Source organism: Aythya fuligula, chromosome 3 (assembly GCF_009819795.1).
Source record: "Aythya fuligula isolate bAytFul2 chromosome 3, bAytFul2.pri, whole genome shotgun sequence".
Classification (NCBI taxonomy): domain Eukaryota; kingdom Metazoa; phylum Chordata; class Aves; order Anseriformes; family Anatidae; genus Aythya; species Aythya fuligula.
In genome coordinates, this window is record NC_045561.1 from 40,999,161 (window position 1) to 41,021,410 (window position 22,250).

Below are 22,250 nucleotides of genomic sequence, written 5' to 3' on the forward strand. Positions count from 1 at the left end.
GAGTGCTGTCACAGAGGGGAAGTGAAGATCTGTCACAATAGATCTCCTGGCTTCTCAGACTTTCCCATGTCAAGGGTCACCTTATAAAAGCGTGTTAGAGGGAGTTCCTACCTGAAGGTTTCCTTCTCCCCATCTTGGGAACAGCTGGCCTAGGTTATCACCTGTGTATTCCATAGTACTCACCATGTGCTTAGCTGTGGCTTCATAAACATTTAGCTGTAAAATTTTATTGACTTCCTTAACAAAAAAGCTTCCTCTGCAATGAAAGGAGCATGCCAACCTGATGTCTCTTCTTCTGTTCCATGCTAAAAAACAAACAAACAAATAAAAAACAAACAATAGTGGCCAGAACAGAGAAACACTTCCTGAGAGAGCTGATGTGAAGAACAAGCTAACGTGTTCAATATGCTTGAAGGAGTTTAAGAGTTTGCCTGCTCTGAATGGTCACATGAGATCTCATGGAGGAGTACGAGCATCTCCTAACTTCAAACAGGTAGCAGTTCATTTTACTTCAGTATTTGACTCTCTTCTTTCAATGTTGATGTTTGCTTGCTTTGCCACGCTTTGCTTTGCTGTGAAAACCTGTTCTCCTTGGCGCTGTTTTATGTCACACCCTGTGGAAGTAGAAATACACAGAATTCTGCTAATTTACAGGCCAGAAGTCTTGCTTAAAAGTGAGAGAGTGGTGGAGGACAGAACAACGTTTGTGCCTCTTTGTGTCTCTGCACATTACAAACACACGACGAAGTCATGGCACAAGCTTCTGATTTTTTCCCCTTGTGTTTGTTTATTATATTAGAAATATCAGGAACATCAAGTCTTCCTTATTTTCATTTGGACTACTTAGATGACTAAGGGATGTTTATTGGAAGCATTCCCAGGCTTTAATTGAAGGAGCAGGATTGTTGAATCTTTGACAGCTTTCTTCCCGAGTGTTTTAGTTCTATAGGTATCAACAAATACCAAATGAAAAATGTGGGTTTAAATTGTTCTGAATAAAAATAACTTGCCTGTCAATCAGTTTTTCAGTGTCCTGATATGTTAAAAATTCTCTCTTGATGGGGAGAAGTACGGGAAGGCAAAGAGCTACCACAGTTACACCATCTGTATCTCTTTGTTTTTAGGTGGGTGATGGGGAATTCTGCGTTTATAGAGATCTAAAAAAAGGGGCACATCTTCATTGCCCATTCTGTGAGTGATCTGTAAAGATGCTTAATGTGGTTGTTTATCACCGAGGCTAAATCCTGTATAGGAGTTGCAAGTAATCTGCCAACTTCGTTCAAGGCAAACAGAGTCCAAGAAGCAAGGCTCTTGTGTGTTTTGTAACCCTGGCCACTTCTTTTCAGCCACGGTGCATACGTTGTGTAGTTATCGATCCAGAAGCAGCCCTCCCTCACTCGGGCTGAAAGCCTCTAATTGTCTGTACAGGATGAAGGAGAGAAACCACCACAGCAGCCGCTGCCTAAAGAGGTGGATAGCCTCGCGCCCATCATCATGCCCGTGTCTGTCCCTGTAAAGCTTCTGTCACCCGAGCCCAGCACGCAGCCCTCTGCCAGCACTGCCACAGTCAAAGACAAGCCTGCCAACTCTGTGTCAGATGATGAGATGCCCGTTCTCGTGAAGATGACTTACTCTCCACCGTGCAGTCCAAAAGTGGCCAACCCCTGCTCGTCCTCTGTGAGTGCTGCATTTCTTGCCACTAACCGTGCTGTGCTTGTTAAATCCCTTTGCTTGTAGTGCTGCTGTGTTCTAAAATGCCCGTGTTTTAGAGTATTTTCTGGAATCCTAATGATGCCTAAAAAACAAAAAGAGGCCGTGGCATTGTATCATTTCTTCCTCGGTCCTTTGAAAATACTAATTTTCTCTTTACTGGGGAATCAAGACTTAGCTGAAAATAAGCCATTTGAAATTGGAATGTGATATTCTTTTTATCCCACTAGAACAAAGGGATTTAGTATCTTTTTACTGTTTTTGTTTTTTCCTTTTCAGGCTGCTTTGTTTTTACGTTATTGCTTAAATTTGGCAGTTTTATTTCTTCCTGTTTTTTGAGTCAGATATATGTGCTTCTCATTTCAGCTGTAGATAGGAAGGCACTGTGCCGTACTTAGTGCGTGCTGTGAGCCAGTATGAAGCTTGCTGACTCGGAGTTTTAAAATGAAGTCATTTTTCCCTTTCCTTCTGCATGCATCAGATCTAAGGGTTAATCATTGGGAATTCTGACATAGGAAAAATGGCTGTGCATAGTGCTTTCATTTCGCTCATAAAACTGAAATTGTCAAGTAGCACGAGGAACTGATGAGCCCTTGAATGAGATGTGAGAACGCTCTTTATTGTTTTCCTGAAGAGTCCTGGAGCAAGCAGTATTATTTTGTTCACAGTCCAGTCCAGGAATAGATGCTGCTCATTGTTTTGAATCTGTGCTCGCAGACTACGCCATGATAAGGGATTACTGGGGAGTAGAAGTACTCTACTTATCCATAATATTATCTATATAATAATGTGGAGAGATATTCCAGTGATTTTTATTTTCTCACCAGTCAGATGGCTAAATGAGGGGACAGCATACACCATCATGGGTGGCTCTTTGTAGTATTTGTATATTTATCACCCTCCCCTCACCCTTCACTCAGAGATGCCCGCTAATTTAAATACACAGAAAATCTTTACTCTCTTCCTCTCAGATGGAAATTTTACACACAAACTTCCACTCTACTGTGGAAACCAGCATCTCACAGTACTTAGCTTGTAACTTGCCAGTGCAGTTTCTCTTTTCTATTTCTAGTTTCTGGAGAGGAAAGGGACAGTCTTTTCTGAATCCATGAGCTCTGAGTGGGAGATCTTCTCTAGAGACATCAGAGTAGGTGGCTTGGGCTTGTGTATTTCTGCAACGTTTATAAAATGACTGTGATTAAATCTGCCAGAGTTTGGCTAAATGCATGTTCATTCACTCAAAATTAAGCTTGGTAGTCTTTGTTATTGCCCAAGCAAACTAAATTCAGTTTCCTGAGTTTAGATCCTAGATCCTGTCTTTTATTTAAGTAGCAGCATTGGAAACATTCAAACACCAGAAGATCTGTAGTTCTCTTTTCTTCTGTAAAGGTATTGTGCCATTGGAGACTAATTTTCTTCTTTAACCAAAGACCTGAAGCCATGTTGCATTTGCACTGTGCTTTGAGCTGCCCAGAAAATTGCTCACAAATTCATGGAATTAGTAGAAGTCAAGCAGCAGAAGGACGTAAGTCTTCAGCAAGACTATGGGATGCTGGGTGTGGTGAACCCAGCAGTCAAGTGAGGTCCATTAGGGTCTACCCAGAGTGGATTTGTTGAGCTGGGGCAGGTGGAAGCATAAATTCTTGAATAATGGACATAAGTTTCTGGAGCTTCAGAGTAGTGTTGAGGTGATTCTGCACTGAAAATCCATGGACACCAAGATCTCCTTGAATACTCAGTGTGGCCTTTTTTGAAAAGAGTGTTGGTGTACTTAGGTATACTTAACTGTTTGAGATGTCACCTTGGCTGGTTAGTTGATCTTACACTAGTGAGAAGAATGCCAGCTCTTTCACATTTAAAGAGCAGAACAAAACAAGCCTTTAATCGAATACATAGATCTGGACTTATATTTTTTGGGGGGGTTGGAGGGGTTGCTAGTTTGTTGTTGTTTTCTTAAGTTTAGAGTCTTTACACTTTCACCTCTGTGAACGCTAAATGTTCACCATCGTGGCGGGCTGTCTGTGACTGTAGGTAACCCTCACCCTCTTGCTGTTCTGAATGCTCGTTATTTGTAAAATTCTCTGCAAAGCTGCACTTTTTCTTCTGCTAAAGGAAAAATTTTCTGAAACCTAACTTTTTTGGAGAGCAAAACCATCAACAGCTGTTGGAGAGGATACAGCCATGATCTAACAGAGAGGACAGGACCTCTGTAATCAAAAACATTTCCACAAGCTGGAACACATTAATGTAAGGGATAAAGGGTGACAGTGCTAATGCTTCTTTAACATGATTTTTATTGGGTGAATGTGATTCTCAGGAACCACCCATGGTGTAAAGATATATATTGTATAAACATACATGGTAGTAATTCTTTTACATAGTAATAGTACTTATAGATGATGCAGACATTCTGGAGTAACCCTGTTTTGTCTGTCAAAAATTTTCTTCCGCTTTCCAGTTCAATCATAGATCTCCAATCTGTGCACCTTAAAGCAGCGTATTTACTACTGTGTTCATCTACCAGCTTCTGTACGTTTTTAAAGCATAATCTGAAAACCTATTTCTTACCCACCCTCAGGATAGCCAGATCCTAGGTTTGCACAACTGTTGTATCTTCTGCTTTCTGTGATTTCTAGGGATTTAGTATTAAATGATTTTTAACCTTCAAATTTGAGGAGTGTTTGAATGCCTGAATTTCCCAAATGGTTATCTACTACCCTTTTTTTCCTCCAAGAAAAGAGGAGAGAGTTAAATTCAGGATTTGTTGCAGCTGGACTGTGCTCAAGCTGATGGGAATGTAGTGATAAGAGGCGAAGAATTTGAATTTATTACATTTTTCTTCCTTTCCTGCTGCTGAGTGCTGCAGTAATTTCACTGAGCTCATACGTCCTTCCTAGTCAAACAAAATAAATGCATTGGAAAACATCTCGTATAAACTTCCTAATAAACCGTGGCTGGATAGTGAAGCAACTTGCAATAGCCTTTGTGTACTCAGTGCAAATTAAAGTGACCAGGGTGTTCAGGTGGAGCTGAAGGGTGTGGGAGACCCGTGGCCTGAGGGGGCTGCTCTTTGCACCTTCAAAAGCTGGCTGCAGCCTCTCCAGGTCTGTGCCTCCAGCTCAGCCCTGCCTTGACCCAGAGGGATCCATGTGGGAGGTGAGGGTAATTCTTCCCGGCTCTCCTCTTTCCTCTGTGGTTTCTGGGTAGGACCAGATACCGTACTGACCAGTACCTGAATATCTGCCTGCTGGTAACAGCATTTCTGTGGCTGTATTCTGTGCCCTAGGCTGCAGGGGATTGCGTTCAATGCAAACCACATGTAAGCATGGCTAAATATTACAGTTCCGTATGTTTTCCTTTAGGAAATCAGCAAAAAACCTCATCAAAGTGCTTCAAAATTGGAAGAAAACTTAAAACCATTGCAGGACAAGAAGAAGTATCGGCACAGACCCGAACCTCTCTTCATACCTCCTCCTTCCTTCAACTTCAGCATGTCCCACTCCGGTGCCATGCTGTACCAGAGTCAGCTCCGCTCTCCCCGCATCCTCGGAGATCATCTGCTGGACCGGCCGCACGAACTCCCCCCCTACACTCCACCACCAATGCTTAGTCCCGTTCGGCAAGGCTCCGGGCTCTTCAGCAGCGTCATCACGTCATCTCACAGCACCTCGCACGCTCAGCTGCCGCTTACGCCGCTCACACCCACTCCACGGGTGCTCCTGTGTCGGTCCAGTAAGTGCTGGGTTTACAGGGGGGCAGCGTGTAGCAGACAGCGCCGAGCTCTTTCCTGGTGGTACCACACTGAGGGTTTTATGTGTGAGCACGCCTGTGGCTGGTTGTGTTATGTCACAGGACTAGTCTGTCTTCCTCAGTGGTTTTGCATTGGATTTGGGAGCGGTGGTGTTACAAGCACGGAGTGAACAGAGGGGCCTAACCAGTGAGAAGGGCCGAGATCTTTCACCGTGGCTGCCTCCAGGAACGACTGCTGTGCCTCTCCATGCAGCAAGGCCGTCTGAGATGGAGGGAAGAGATTAGTTTGAGCCTTGGGGTTTTGTTTTTCTTCGGTGCTTCCCAAGAAAAGGTGGCTAACCATACCTGATCATGGTGGTAGAGACGTGGGCGTGACATTTGTTACCTTTAACGATTTAGACAGTCTTTATGGCTAAATATTGAGAAAGGGTAACTTTTCCATAACAGAATGGAAGAAGCCTCCCAGTAGAAAGGAGGTGGTAACTGTGCTCTGAGTCACTCCAGACACGGTCACCAAAGGCTTGTGTATTTTGTGATGGTTGCCTGTGCTATCATAGCAATACCTTAGAGCTCCCATTGCCCTTCTTTCAACTCCTTCTTAGCTTTGTAAAATGCGCAGGTTATTAGCACGAAAATGCAAGGAGTAAGCTAAAATCTTACTTACCAGACCACCACCTGTGTCCTGTAATCCAAAGAAAGTGAAGCTCCTGTCACTTTTCCCACTTCTCTCTTGGAGGTCGGTTACCTATCTCTCCTCTCATCAGAGCCACTCTGGCTTGGGAGACAAGCATGTGACAAACTCTTTTTAACCAATGCTGATGTGGTTTTGGTTCCCTGTTCTCCTTTCTGCGCTGCAGTACCACACCAGTGCTGCTCAAATGATGAAAAAACATGCTGGGTGGCTTTTTGTTGGAGGCAGCAAAGGTAAATGCCATAGCCTGTCATGCTTTGGGGTAGGCATGAGTAGACTCACAGATTTATCTTACGTTGTCCTTCCTGTCTGCCTGCTCTTTTTTGGAGAAAATTGGGAAATAGAAATCAGGACTGGCCATGTCCACCTTCAGGAAAGTAGTTTGTGCACGAATCTTTTGTCTTCTCATAACCTCATTAAAATCTAGTTGTTAGTTTCCTCAAAAACCAAAGCAAAATGGAAACTCCTGACTGGAGGGTTGGGGTTGCATTTTGCTGTAGAATTATTTACAAAATCATTTCATCTCACAAAAGATGTTCTCAGTGCTTCAGTGAAAAGATGTTTTCAGAACAGTTGAAGTATCAGCACTTCTGACTTGCAGTGGTTACAGTTGTGAGTCGAATAGGACAAAACTGTAGGTCAGGTAGGAGAGAGAGTGAGGAAGAGTTAAAGCAATAGCTTTTCTGAAAGGGGGAAAGACTGCATGGCAAACAAGCCAGAAGATGCTGTAGCTATGAATGAAGGTACATCAGAGGTGCAGCGTTGATCGGTACAGTCAAAGGTGGAGGGGAGGTATTGCAGAGCTACAGCTACAAAAGCCAAAGTAAGAATTGCTTTAAGGAACCTAAATCATTGTGTGCTCTTTGTGTTCAGCTGTTTTACCACCCTGACTAATGTTCTCCTCCAGACCAGCAGAGTATAGAGAACATAGAGTTATAGAGTATAGAGTTATTGTTGATGGTATGTGCTTTAAAGTGAACTTGTTTTAGCCTCTCAGCTATTACTTAACCCTGTGTATTGCGCCTGACTACTCTTTTACACGAGAAGTACACCCGATTATGCAGGAACTAGGTAATTTTGAGCCAAACACATCCCAGGTGCTGCTAGCTCTCCCAGATGTAGCCTGATGTCTCACCGATTCCTGCAGGATGTTAATAGGAAGGTGGCAAAATAGCCTGGGTGGTGGAGCATCAGCAGGGATACTGTTGTTACCAAAATATGTTATAATCACCCCGCACTCCAATCTCTGTTTCAGATAGTATTGATGGAAGTGTCATTCCAGTGACGCCTGGGCCCGGAGAACAGACTGTTGAACCGTAAGAAAAACAATATTGCTTTTGTCACTGCTTTTATAGACTAGCTCCAACCTAGAGTGCGTGCCCTGAAATATTTTGAACCGGACAGGTAGTGTTCGGCTGCCTGGATGTATGTTAGTCTGGATGCATTTAAGGGTACTCGGCGTGATGGCCAAGGACTCCTGGAGCAAAGCGCCCGTGGGAGATGTGGGTGTCGTGGTTCTGAAATGCTTGGTGGGAGCCACTGAAGGCGGAAAACAGTTAATGATGGCTGGAGAAAGGGTCACAAGGAGAACATATGCTGCTCCAGTACTTTTGCTATTTTATATATATACATATATGTAGATACTCTCTGTGGAGCTTTGGAGAGAGGTGTCATCTGGTAGGTTCCTCAGGGCAGTCTGCAAACAACATTACCCCCCTTCTGAAGCAGTAATGTCTCTGCTTTCTGCCAGAGTCCCATTCTCTATGGAACAGAAAGCTAGCATTTCCTGCACCCAGCCTCTTTGCTGCTCAGCATGTATATATACCAGCTTGGGTTTTCTTTATCTGTAAGGTACGGTGTCTCAATATAGTTTAAATTGTGTATGGAAATTCTGGTTTCCCCCCGAGAGATCAGTTCTCTCTAATATTCAAAATACTTATCCCACTGAGAGCAAAGCATTGCGTAAAGCAGTCTGACACAATTTCCTGCCGCTCCAGTGTAATAAAAGTTTTGTTGGGAACAAAGTGAACGCTAATGTGACTTCCGTTTTTTTCTGCATGTTGCGTGCTTGAATACTTGTTTGTTTGTTTGTTCTTATAGACGAATCAATATTGGGTCCAGGTTCCAGGCTGATATTCCTGAGCTGCAGGACAGGTTGCTAATGGACAAAGATGTGCACAAGGCTACTTTGGTTTGGAAACCATGGCCAGAACTGGAGAACAAAGTCTTCCAACAAAGGGGTATGATGACTTGCTGTTCTAAACACCCATACATCACCCTCTGCCTGCTGAAGAAATTCCCATCGATTTCTCATTTGTATACTGTACAAAACATTCAAGAGAGTGTTAATTACTGAGAACTCAGGGCAGAAGACCAGAACTGCATGTTACAGATTCAGAGCAACATTCTGGGCCTTTAATGTGGATGAAATGTTCTCTGGCAGCCAACAGGGAAAGGTTATTGCTGGGAAGAGATTTCTGGGCACTGCACTGCCTGGGGTAAGGGCAGAGATCACAGGTGAGAGGCAGCTCTTGGTTCCTAGGCCTCTCCTGGGACCATAATAGAGATGAAATTTGATGGTGTTATTGATTACTACAGTCCTGAACAGAGTTTATTCCTGCTCAAGTGTAGTTCATTCATTTCTGTTCCTCTGCCCTGACTGGAGCTTTCTTGGTGCAGCAGCACCACTGACCATATCTATCTGTGCAAGCCACTGCTCACAGCCAGGTCTCTGCCTCTGGCTTTATAATACTCCATCACATCCCAGGGACATGCTCTGAAAATCCAGTCACGTCCCCTCCCCAGTGAGTGATCCTAAAACCAGGAGAAAAATTACCCTGGGGAGGGAAAACGTGAAAGCTGCTGCCCTGAACTACGTTGTCTGTAGTTACAGAATCATTGGCTCGGGTTGTTTTACTGACTGGTACAGTATTAGCAGTAAAATGTTGACTTGTTTCTAACAGTGGAAGACCTCTTAAATATGAGTTGTTCCAGTGTGTTACCTGGTGGAGGAACTAACTCGGAATATGCTTTGCACTCCCTCTTTGAGGCAAAAGGAGATATTATGGTAAGATAAGCTGAAACGGGAGAGACGATCCTCTTTGCAGATAAATTAGCATGCTTTATTAAATGGATTTAGATATGGTTATATAATAAGGAGATTTCTGATTGATTAGCAGTGATGCTTTAAGCATCCTGTAACATTTTTGGGGAATGACTTTTCCCTTTCATTCTTTAATAAATTTAAATTTCAAAGCAGTCCCTCTTTGAAGGCTTACTGTATATTTCAGATAGATAAGATTGCTTGGTTTATAGCCTTGGGACTTTGTCTCCCAGTGCTTTCTCCAGACCTGATATTTCACAGGGTTTGTGGTCAGAGAGAGCTTAGTCTTCTTCTAGCCCTTATAAAAAAAAAAATATATATATATATATATATATATATTAGCAGCAATCACATCTACTTGTTTATTTGGTACTGTGAGGTAATTGCATACAGTTGTCATACAAATGATGCATTTCAAATGTTTGCATTAGCTTTGTGACGGGAACATTACTAAGAGGCAAAACATCCCTTTTGCCCAGTGTTAAGGAAAGACAAGGTCCTGCCCCAGTTCCTGGAGAGCCAGTTTAAAATAAAATGCAACAGAACACGGGGCTGGAATGAATCTCACAAGATAGGCTAATATGGTGTTCTTTAACTTGCATCCCACTTCCGTCAGGCTCCATTAGTTGTATCTGGGGGCTCTGAGACAGGTATCTGAGTCTTATTGTCAGGATTCAACATTTGCTGTATGGGAATATGCATCATCTGGGGGAAAAAAAATCAGGAATGTACAAATCATCTTTCTCCCTGATCCAAAGGAGAATTAACTATACTTGTTGTCATTCCTGACAGATGGTGACTTAAACAGGTGTTCTAAAACAATGCTACCAAATCAACCATTAAATATTAATATTAATTAATAATATCAAGTTAAACACTATGATCATATTTGTCTGTGACAATCGGGAGGGAGGGAGTTGCTGCAAGCTGCTAATAGCCACATTTATGCTAATGAAGGCTGGAGAGGTGTGCACTGGGTGCTCTTATGTGAGCTACAGTGTTAAAGGGCCTTGGAGTAATTTGGTGTGAGTTTTGTGTGACAACAAAAAAAGATAACATTATTTAATATCTTACCAAGTAGTCTCCTGAATGCAGTTGTATGCAGCAACTGACTGCATGTGCTAATTTTTTTTTTCCTTCTGCTTATTCATTTAGGTTACTCTTGAGAAGCTGCTGTTGAGGAAGCCAGTGAGATTGAAGTGTCATCCTTTGGCAAATTACCACTACGCCGGTAGGTTTCCTTGTGATCTCTGCATCTGCTGGTACACAGAGCCCGAGGTTGGCATCCCCGTCCGGTGCGCGGAGTTGCACTGCTCTCTCTGCTGTCTGCTGCAGGGATGGCAGCCTCTGACAGAGGGCGATGTGGACAGTGCTGTGTGGTACATCCAGCCTTTCATTTACGAGTTTGGCAGTTTTACCTGACTAATGACAGACAGAAACCTTGTAGTCATGTTCCTGTGTAGGGTTCTGCAGATTATAAACTGCCTGGAGTATTTTCTTTTTTCTTTTAACTAAAATTTAATTTGTTGATCTTCCTTTAAAACTGCTTCTATTCATACATGATTGATTTAATAGCAATAAGGTCGTCTTCCTGTGCTGTGTAACTGTCTGCTGTCATGCCTTTCTCTTTTGATGTGATGGTGCATGATAAGGGAATGTGATAATCATGAGCATCCGTCCAAAAAGACAGCGCTATAACTCTCACCAGTGTCTTAGTGCTGAATACAGAGCCTCTCTTGGCATGGATATAGCCTAAAAGAAACAGGTTTGCGGTGGTGACAGCTTTAACAAACACAGCAAGAACCTCATTTTGGTTTTGAGGCAGAAGTGCTCTGTGACATACACAGGGTGGCGTTAAAGTTATTGGGCTTCAGTTTTGTCACCTAAGCATAGCTCAAGGTAACACGTCTCTCCTCTGCAACCCTCCGTATTATTGTTCTGGGCTTTGCAGTGACTGGCAACTGCTTTAACACAGAGCAGGGTTTTACTTAAGAGACTTGAGACTTTACCTCCAGTTTAGGCTCAGCAGGAAACAAGCCGAGAATCTTCTGGTGGTTGGTCAGTCACAATATTCAGGGCCATATACTCATTTCCCGTTGTAGTCACTGTGCCACATAAGTACAAAAACAAGCTACTTGCTGGCTGTAGCAGCTCACTGCAGGGATTCCCAAGCAGCAAGGACTCTTCTGCAAAGAACTCCTAGTTGAGGCCTGAGAACCAGTACAGAAGTATGTCTGGTGGCCGCTGGTAACAGGAGTGAATAAAGGTGAAGGTCAGGTTTGAGTCTTGGCTGGGGGAGATGCCTACTGCCTTTGAAGGCAGCTCCACTGCAGTCCTAAGAATGGACGTGGAGCTGGCTGGAGGAGGAGGATGTCGGCCAGGAGCTGTAACCAGGTCCCTGAGCGTTCATGTCTGGAGGGAGAACACCAAAGCACGTGTGTGATGTGGTCCGAGGGAGGAGAGTAGGGGGATGAAGGATATCCCAGCAACCTCATCCTCAGTGAGAGGATGAACTGGCAGAATGAACAGATGAGAAAATACTGCCTGTGTGGCAGAGGGGGGATAGTTTAAGCTGAAGCAAGCTCACAGTAGTTTCAGAAAGTATTCTGTTGTGATGCTGGGAGGAGCCAGGAGAGACTTTAGTTTCATCTTTCACATGAGATGATGCTAATCCTTGTTAACTAGCAGAGAGCTCTGGACATTAGAGTAACAGTATTATAAGTAGTATAAGAAATAACTAATTTATTTCTTAAGCAGAAAAGGAAGTTTGTCTGCTTATCACAGCATGAAACAAAATCTCACCAGCCTAGGTTTCACTGCCATAAAACGACAAGAGAAGCATTACTTACTAGTGCTCTTGAATGCAACATGTGATTGCACCTTACATTGACAGCTCAGCTCTAGCACCATGCAGCTCTTGAATAATAGATTTTGTGGTTGATAATCAGGCACTCAAGACGTATGTGGATTTCTCAAAATCTAGTGTGTGAATAGCTTTATATAACTTCAAGTTGCATTTGTTTCAGAAAACTCATTGGGCTTTCTGCTCTGTATTCAGAAATCACAGCTAACAGGCACAGCCACTGTTAAAGCTGGAGTAGACCAAAACAGAGCACGGCACTGACTCCTGAGGATCAGGTGGTAGCACAAATAATAAATATCCACACTCATCCTATGCATTGCCCTAGAATAAAGATGTGAGTGATAGCTCATCATACAGTCACAGAATGGCTCGAGTTGGAAGGGACCTTAAAGACCATCTAATTCCAACCCCCTGCCATGGGCAGGGATGCCAGTGAAACCTTCGTCCTTGAAACCTGTTGGTTTGTGAGGGGAAGCAAGTTGTAAAACTTCAGATGTTTCTGTTATCCACCAAGAGAGCTGGGCATGTTGATCTAGGGCTGCTTGGAAGAACACCCTAACCTCTGTGTCCTAATGCTTTGCCATCTGCCAGGATGGTGCATTAAGGAAGAGAGAGGGAGCACGTACCTCATACAAGAGGAGCACTTTTACAGATGTTTGAATGGTTTTTCATTTTAGCAGCAAAATTTCTCAGGTCTGAAGTTCTCGTGCAGTGAGAATTGCAGGAATCATAGCATCATCCAGGTTGGAAAAGACCTTCAAGACGTCCAACCATCATCTTAACTTGCTGAGTCCCAGCACAAACCCAGGGCCCTTAGTGCCATGTCCACGCATCTCTTACATACCTCCAGAGATGGGGACTCCACCACTTCCCTGGGCAGCCCATTCCAGTGCTTGACCACCCTCTCCATGAAGAAATTCTTCCTAATGTCCAACCTGAACCTCCTCTGGCACAACTTGAGACAGGAGAAGTGGTGTCTGAACTTCAGGCAGTCTGAAAACTTTGATAGGTGCTGTGATGGTGTGAGGCTCAGACCCAGTGTATGTGACATGTAATGGATTTGAGCTGCTTCTCGAGGGGGCTCACAAGTGGAGGTGTGGTTCCCTTGAAACCCACAGATTGGGCCTAAAGACCCCCGGTCCACAGAATATATTTTTTTCAAACAATCAGTTAAATCAGTTCAAAACCAGTATTTTAATATGGCAGATAAAATCGATAATCTCTAAGCATAAAGATCAGCTTTAGAATTTGATCTGTATTGCAAAGTCCAAAATTCTTTCTTGCTGCATTGCAGATCTCTCTCTACACGTTCTCTATATCTCCCTCAAGCTAACAAGAGCAAAAGCGGTTTCCCAGCAACCAGAGTTAAAAACAGCTTTTCTTCTGTTTCTTTTCCTACACAGGATTTATTCTATTAATTAGGTTACTTCCAATTAACCCTCGTAATCTTATAAGGGTCTCTGCTAATACCATAGCTATTGGAGAAACTCTGTAAGGCCTGAATTTGCCATAGATGTACAATAAAATTAGTTCATAGAAGTGATTTTTATTATTATTATTTCAGGAGAGTGGGGTAGAGACAGGAGAGGGTGACTGGAGAGGATTGCTGAAAACTAAAATCCATCCTGTGGTGTTTTCATGCTTTCTAAAATGTTTTAGTCCAAGACCCTGGACTGGATCAGTGCATTTACCCCTGCTCAAAAGGAGGGTAAATGCAAATGAATGGCCGGCTTTGTAAAAAGGGAACGGCACTGTTTTGGGATGGAAAAGATGGCAAGGCAGTGTGTCAGCAAAAAGATCTTTGGGTGGTAACAGAATAAATAAAATTTGCAGCTTGAAGCTGGTGCTTTTCTCTGACGCTTAGATAGAGAGCTTTAGCATAAATCTCTGTGGAAATAACTAATGCGTGCTTATAGCCAGTACTGGAAAAGCCTACAGAAAACAGGCTGCAGAAAAGTTAATTTGGAGTTTTCAGTATATAACGGAGTGGTGAGATACCTGCTCTGGGCTTTTAGGAGCCTGGGAATTGACACTGAGAAGCAAAACATTTGCAGTTAATGAAAAATGTATATATCCTTTATAGACATAAGTAACCTGCAGAGTTCAATACCGCACACGGTGCCAAGCCCTAGTTAATTGAGTTCAGTGCAGAGGCAAGCATTTCTGTGGAGAATGGTAACATTGACAGGAATATTAGGGATTTCTTTTAATGATGAAACTTTCAGCTACTCTCAGACTGTGGTAGGATCTTCTCTGAGTCATTTCAAAGGCGTCTGCCTTATGGCTTCTTGCATACCCTGCCTTTAATGTATGTAACACCCGCTCTTACAGTCAGGACATGGGTGTTTGATGCAGTACAGCACTTCTGTGTTCCTTCGGTAGGACTGATACTGAGGAAGCACAAATTCATTTCAATTTAAGTGTTGATTTCACATCTTCATAGGCAGTTAGGCTGGTGAAGCAAACAGAATAATAATATATGAAAGCTTTATGTACAGCTTCCATTAACTGATCAGAAAGCGCTTTGCACGTATTCCACACCGCCGTGCCATCTCTATCTACTTGTGGCCTCAATCACAAAGAATTTCTCTTACCTCAAGCCATGCAAGTGAACAGCTGCTAAAGGACCTTTTGAGAGTTGCTGTCTGGAGAACAAAATGCTAGCTGAACTTCTGAGAAGCTGAATATAAAGTGGCATATATGGGAATTAGTCAGTACAAGCATTACATATAAAATGATGAGCTCTGGCTTGATACTTATCCATTAGAGTGAGACCTTGGGATTATGATGGTAGTTGTATGAAAACATCAGCTTTGTACTTTACAGCAGTTTAAAAAAAAGGCACAAGTCAGATGTTAAGAGAATAGAGCACGTGGTGGTGCCAGTGTGCACGTCTGTGGATTATTATCAGCCTTTCTGTTCCCTTCATCACTAGATGGGGGTTTTTGTACTGAAAAGGTTCGGAGAGGAACAACAGTCGTGACCAAAGGCATTGAAGCATCTTGGCTTCTTCAGGAGGGGAAAGAAAGTGACAGAAGGGACATGAAATCCTCAATAGCGTGCAGATGCTGGTAGAGAATGGGTTCATTTCTCTTTTCCACTTGAACAATGAGGGGTCATCCAGTGAAGCTACTTGGGAGCCAGGAATCAAAGAAGAGGAGCTGGATCCTTCATGGAGATGGTTTATTGATCTGCAAAGCCCCCTTGGCAAAGTATGTTGGGGATGCAAGAGACTTAATTAATTGAAAGGAAGAGTGGGTCAGCACTTAGAAGGTTGGTTACCACATAAGCAAATTCCAGCAGATTCAGGAAATCCCCTGAGCCATAAATGGTCAGAGGTTAGGCAGAATTAGGGAGAGGCATTGTATTTGCTTGCCCTGATCTTACTGTTTCCTAGGCAACTGCCTGGGGCTGCTGCTGGAGATGAAGTGCTGCCGAGGTGGGCTTCAGGCCGGAGTCAGCACAGCCAGACTTAGTTTGCGTGGCAGCAATCGCCAGCCTGTGCTTCAGGTTTCCCAGTTTTTGGTCCAGATATTACTTCAGCATAAAGGTGGAAGGTTTTTGTTGTTTATAGTGAGTTCACTGTGTGTGTTTTTTTTTTTTTTAAAGGCTCTGACAAATGGACACATCAAGAAAGGAGGCTGTTCAAAGAGGCACTGTCCACCTACAGCAAAGATTTTATATTTGTACAGAAAATGGTAAGGTTGTTTCTGTTCTGTTAACTGTTTGCTTCCATCTGCTGCATTCTGCTCCCCTTCATCTTCCCTCCAGTGACAGACCCGCTTACTGCAGGCATAGACGCAGCAGCAGGTAGAAGGGTGCTGTCAGTGGGGTTTTCCATTTGCTGTACCTATGCATGCAACTGCAGCACTGGTAAAAAGATAAAAACAATGTGTTCCTCTTGTTAAATTTAAAAGTTGGCACATCAGAAATCCAAGGCTCCCCAGTTATGGTGCCCCCCAGTGCCTTCACGTTCCCCGGCAGTTTGTTGAAAGCTGCCCGTGTCACAGGCACTGAGCTCGCACCAGAAGGGGTTGAAATGTGCTCATAAAGAGAGAACGTGTTTGGGCTTAATTTTCACGTTCTGTCACAAAGCAGAAAAGATGAGTTGTGTCTGTCTCGGGGCAGAAGTAAATCCCCTTGCTGTTAGCTAAAATGTTGGAAAACATTTGGGTTTATGGGAACCAAGTCTTAATTCTCAGTGGTATTGTACGCTTGAGCTATAAATGTACTTTCTTGGTCACTCTCTGACTAGAGTCTAGAGGATCTCAGAAAAATGTACTGAAGCTGAAACAGTCAACACAAATTTGACTGAAAAGCAATAATTAACAAAATGATTCTGCAAGACTTTTTGTGTTGTATTTAAATTGACTTTATTACTCCATTTGAACGTTTGATAAACAAAACCTGCCTCTCGGGATCTATTAAACTTGTCTTGAATTAAAATGAGAAACTAAGATCGGACTATTTCTGCAATTCCTTAACTACAGGTTAAGTCTAAGACGGTTGCACAATGTGTGGAATACTACTACACCTGGAAGAAAATCCTGCGGTTGGGACGGAAACACAGAACACGTTTAGAGAAAAAAAGAGAGGAATGCATGGTAAATGGAGAAGCATATAAGAAAGTTTAACAGTTGCTAACTTTGAAGTTTGTACTGTTTTGAGCATGAGGTTGGGCTAGATGACATAGGCCTCTTCTGACCTAAATTATTCTGTAATTCTAAATTATGTTCTGTGTGAACATTCTGTGATCTCAGCTACACCAAGATTTTGTGTTCCCGTAGTGAGATAAAAGTATGTTAATCGGTGCATTATTTAACTGTAGTCCAACAATTATGGCTTTGCTACTGATGAAGCAGGTAACCATCTGTAAGTTATTCCTCTGTGTGTGTGTGTGCATGTGTGAACGTGCCTGAAAGTGCTCAGCCATTCTGGTACAACTAGCATTTACACAGACTGGCAATGAATTCTTGGTGTGCAAGGTCAGTATTAGGTCGTTGAAGCGTTCTTAAGAGACATGTTTTGTTTAGAAAGCCATTTAATTCAACTATGAATGTAGTGTACATCCCCATTCTAAAAATGGGAGTATTGCACTGTGGTATCTGTAGCCTTTTGGAGCCACAGCTCCATAAAACAGTCGGAGGGCATTCTGAGTGCTGCAGTGAAGCTTCATGAGCTGTAGCTTGTCCACTAAGGAGTGGTGGTTCTAGCAAGACCAGAATGGAAAAAAATCCCAAACCCTGGAAGCAGACTTGACTAACTTGTTTCAGCAGTTTCTACGTTCTACGAGCCTGTGCTTTCTGTACTTGGCCATATTTCTAGTATTTCTTAAACGCACTCTATTTCAGACAAGCGGAGAAGAGGAAGTGTTAGAGGAAGATGAGGAGATTGAAGAAGACAGAAAGGAAGAAAGGGAAATGCAGAAGTCTCCTGACCCACCAGCTATCCCTCTTGTAGGACCTATAGACCTGCCTGCCCTTCAGAGTCTTTCACTTTCTTCATCCTCCTTCATCTGTGAAATGCCAAACTGCGGCGCTGTACGTGCATTTCATATCTTTAAGTAATAGCAGGGGCTTCGTATGTTAACGAATAGTGATTATTGGAAATCAATTTGCATATATTCCTGGCCAGTGATACCTCCTGAATATCTTGGGACAAGTCATTTCAGCTGCATTGATATCTTATAGTATTAAATACAGCCAATATGGTGAGCTCTACACCAAGTTGTATCCTGAGATGATGTAGGGATGACAAGCACTATATAGTAACAGCTCTGTTTGCCTTTTTGTTATACAACTGTAATAATAAGATAGCTCATTGGTTTGCTTTTATTATAACTGAGTTATAAGTTTTTATTATAACTTGGTTGTTTAGCTCTAGTGGGATATAGCTGAAAGCAAGCAGCATATGACCAAGTAGATGGTGTGCATCTGACACTACAGTTGTTTTTTTATAATATGCATTCAGCTGTCTGTAGTTCCTGTTCTAGTGCAGTTTTTCTTGATGTTTTTCCTTCCTACGCCCCATTAGGTGTTCAGTTCCCGACAAGCGCTAAATGGCCACGCTCGCGTCCATGGAGGTACAAACCAGGTGACAAAACCACGATGCACTATTCCAGGCACTAAGCAGAAATCTGGTACGCAGAGCGGATACTGCTCCATCAAGAGTTCACCTGCCCACAGCACAACGAGTGGTGAGACCGACCCAACAACAATTTTTCCTTGTAAAGAGTGTGGCAGGTAAGTGGATATGACTGTCTGTGGTATCGCACCGCATTTGCCTATTTACAATCCAAATGAATAGTGTTGCACCAAATTATTTATTCTGCTGTAATGGTCTCAAAAGAATAGTTTCCCCCTAAGATGTCATGTTCTCCTACCAAAACCTTCAGAGGTAGGTTTGCATGACATTTTAGATGCATCTCCTGCAGCGTTTAATCCAATTTTCATGAATTTTCTCCTCTGCTGGAGTTCCTACAACTGACACTCTGGTTTCCTACTTCATCACAGGCTTGCATGTGACTCTGATGAGCAACTTTCTCTATTTCTGTGCTCGAGTTTGTCCATTCTAGCAGGGGATTCCTTCACTTTTTGCCTGTTGTGCAAGAACGTGGTGAAAATAAGTCCAGGGAGGATTTCAATGTGCGTAGATACTGAAGCAATTGTGGGAGCTGCAAAATAGCTTCAGCAGTCTGAGTAGGCCATTTTGATACCGTCAGGATGTACAAATCTGGAAGTCTGTCCCTGAAATTCTCACCGCACTGCAGGCTTTGCTAACTTCTATTTCAGAACAAGGAAGCAAATGTACTGATAGGTTGTTGAGTCTTTTTTGGCTCCCTTCATCATAAGCAATGCACTTTTATCTGATTTTTTTTTTCTTTTTTTCTTTAAAATTTTAGAGTATTTTTCAAAATCAAAAGCCGCAATGCTCATATGAAGACACACAGACAACAAGAAGAACAGCAAAGGCAGAAGGCTCAGAAAGCTGCAGTGGCAGCAGAAATGGCAGCTACTATTGCGAGAACTACTGGGCCAGTTGGGCATAGTTTGATCCCTCTGGATCATATGAGTTTGGTTAAACACGTTGAAAATGTTGGTGACATTGATGACGATGTTGTTCAGGAGTTAGGTGATGTCATGGAAGAGAATGAAGTCATGGATGCTGACCTTTTATTAGATGATGAAGATGCAGATCTACTGCAGGATGATGCTGAGTTGTAAATAAAGTTGTTTGATAAAGACAGCTACTGAGCACACCCTGAATGCATCGATCAGGAAACCTGGACTGTTCGTTTATTTCCCACTGATTGTAAACTACCTGTTGAGAAATGATAATTCTTTTATCCAGGTCTAGAAAAGAAATCTGCTTTTTTTTTTTTTTTCCCTTTTTTTATTAATTTGTGTTTTGGGGGGAAAAATAAATAATTGGTACAAATATTCTTACAAGGTGTTTTTATCTGGGCTTATTTTGCTGGTATCTTCCAAGGCCACTAATTAGAGAAGCTCGCAGTTCTGCTGTCATTTCCCTCCAGACACTCACAGTAGGATCTTTAGTCTTTAACCCTTCCAAGTTTCACTTTACCCCACTTACAAGAATATCTTTGCACACTTCTGGTGGAACATTTTTCTTGCCTGCACTGGATCACTTCCAGCATCTTCTAGAAGCTAAATGTCATCTCTGTTAAGGAGATGATTACATTCTTTTTCTTTGTGCTGTCATTTCAAGGGAGGTAGAAGAAAAAAAATCTTTAACTGTGAATTAAATACAGGAGTGACTGTATCATCTGCAGTATCACAGTACTTTTTCAGTTCTGTCTTGCCTTAATGCATACATGTTAGTCAGTTCATAAAAGCTTTGGTTACCTTGTGCGTTTTAGAGCTTCCTTTTTAACAAGGTTTTGATCTGCTGATTTTAAAATGACCTAATTCAAGGATTGAAGAAAGAAGACGATTGTGCTGTGGTTCACATCATCTGATGGGAACACTGAATCAGAGCACTGCCTTGGTAATCAGATTGCACTGGAAATATATTTTGCTGTGACAATAAATCACACTGTTGAATAGCCATCTCAGTGGTTTTAGGAACATATGCTTGAGCAATGCAGCAGCTTACTCTTACTGGGCAAATACAAGGAGATGTTCCTGCCTGTGGAAGAGATTGATGGCGTATATGCCTTCAGCATATGTTAGTTAGTATTCCTGTGCATGAAATGTTGCTCTTGTGCCATTTTCAGTCTTCCTCATTGCATCAAATTCAAATGGTATTGATTTAGTAACACACACTCCCAAGGTGAGATGATGTTGCTGTTTGTTTACTGTTTCTCCTCCCATAGGCTCAGACCCACATGCCAGATGTCTAACTACATTTATATAAATTTGAATGTGGTTCTCTAAATGAGATCTGAAAATAATGGTACCTTGCAGAATCTTGAGCAAATCTAGAACCTCTGGAAGAAATGGAGTTAGGCTGAGTGGACATTTAATTACAAAAAAAAGGAGTACTGACTTTAGAGCTTTCACAGCAAGTAGCATTGATTTTCTTGTCAATCTCGCACAGTAGAGGGTACTGCTAATTTTATAAAATATTTTATAAGACCAATTTCAGATCTTCCAGTTTCCAATTTTTTATGGGTTGGGTTTTATTTTTTTGTTGAGGTCTTTTTGTCACGTTCCTAATGTTTTAAGAAGACTGAGAGATGGAGGATCTTATTTTCTACTATCTTTTTTTTTTTGTGTAACTATGCAAAATGAGGGTAAACCACAATACTTTTGTATAGAAGTACTGGACCACAATTTCAAAACCAGTGGGACTCACTGGCAGAGAGGTGACTTCTCTGTCAAAGCCAAATACGTGAAGCCAAATGACCTGAACTTTTTACTTCAGGTCAAGTGTTCTGAAACTAAAGATCAGCCCTTCAGGAGAATGGCAGTCACTTCTCAGTTTCAGGTTAGTGAAGTTCCTGTGTATGTGGTTTTAGTGTTTTGGGGGTTGTTTCAGAGACTTTTCGGTTATTTTTGACCAGTGGGTAGAATTTTGCTCCCTCTCATACAGAAAGGACAATGTTCTCAATTGCTGTACCTGTGAGTTTCAGGAGATCAGGCAGCAGCCTTCTTTCCTTTCCTGAGCTGCCAGTCAGCAGACTCCTGATGAGTTCCAGTCCACGCTGTGACACGTCACTGTTTGCAGGGCCCATGTAGCCCAAGTTCAACTGGGTGCTGCCAACTAAATCCACGGATGGCACATTTTGTAGGGTGCACAAGTCTTAGTGTTAGCAAAGTTAGCAAGCTTTTGTGAGCTGTAACTTGAGTTGGCCTGTGGCAGAAGCAATCGAGCAGTCTACTCTTTCTCTTTCAAACCTGTATGCTCTTGAACTTCAAGGAGATTTTTGAGAAAGGCTGCCACCCTGGCAAAATGGAAACATTTCCCGACTGCTGTGTCAGTGGTGGGAAGCAAACCAAGTGTCTCAGCAAAGTGGTTAACTGAAGTCAGTGAGAGTTCTGCTTGAAGAACAGAGTGAAGTGCAGTAAAACGTGTGGACTGGATTCTGAAAAGCAGCTCTGTGTCAAAGAAACTACAGCGGAACTTTTCTAGCACCAATTGGACAGGTATCTGTGCTAAACCCAGTGTATACATAAATACATACATATATATGCCTGGTTCAGTAATACTAATCAGGTGCTGTTTTATTCTACAGCCAAGAAGATGATAGAACAACAATAACCAAAGAAGTTATTCATAAAGAAAAAAATGCACATGTCTTACACAGTACACAGTTTAGGCCTCGAACATTGACTTCTTTAAGTGTTGCATTGGCTGATATGAAACAGATGCTGTTCTGCCTATTTGTACATAAATCGGACAGTTTTATTTCAGGGAAGATGTTTTCTTACTGATGGTTGATGATGGAAAACTGTTCACTATTGAACTTGGTCCTCTTTGCTAAAACCTGTACATACAGAAAACATATTTTATGAGAAAAATCTTATTTTCAATATTTAACTGTTATTTTATTAGAAGATGGTTGTAAATATTTTAGGTGCTTTAGTGTAAAAAGCAGACTGTTAATTTTAGGTGGCAGAGGAAGTAACAAAATAAAAAAATATATGCATTTTATATAGCTTGTGATCTCT

General features: G+C 42.2%; 1 protein-coding gene across 4 annotated transcripts in view; it reads left to right on the forward strand.

Moving 5' to 3' along the window:
- The window catches only part of TRERF1 (transcriptional regulating factor 1), a 101,132-nt gene extending 78,934 nt beyond the window's left edge, over window positions 1-22,198 (forward strand). For all 4 annotated transcript variants that reach the window (XM_032185257.1, XM_032185260.1, XM_032185258.1 and 1 more), the window contains exons 6-17: window positions 343-493; window positions 1,429-1,677; window positions 5,073-5,442; window positions 7,407-7,467; window positions 8,252-8,391; window positions 9,115-9,218; window positions 10,410-10,485; window positions 15,727-15,815; window positions 16,608-16,721; window positions 17,469-17,657; window positions 18,151-18,359; window positions 19,019-22,198. In XM_032185257.1, the coding sequence (XP_032041148.1) occupies window positions 343-493; window positions 1,429-1,677; window positions 5,073-5,442; window positions 7,407-7,467; window positions 8,252-8,391; window positions 9,115-9,218; window positions 10,410-10,485; window positions 15,727-15,815; window positions 16,608-16,721; window positions 17,469-17,657; window positions 18,151-18,359; window positions 19,019-19,340 (2,074 nt within the window). In that variant the 3' untranslated portion in view covers window positions 19,341-22,198. The remainder of the gene's footprint in view (window positions 1-342; window positions 494-1,428; window positions 1,678-5,072; window positions 5,443-7,406; window positions 7,468-8,251; window positions 8,392-9,114; window positions 9,219-10,409; window positions 10,486-15,726; window positions 15,816-16,607; window positions 16,722-17,468; window positions 17,658-18,150; window positions 18,360-19,018) is intronic.
- The last annotated feature ends 52 nt before the right edge of the window (window positions 22,199-22,250 follow it).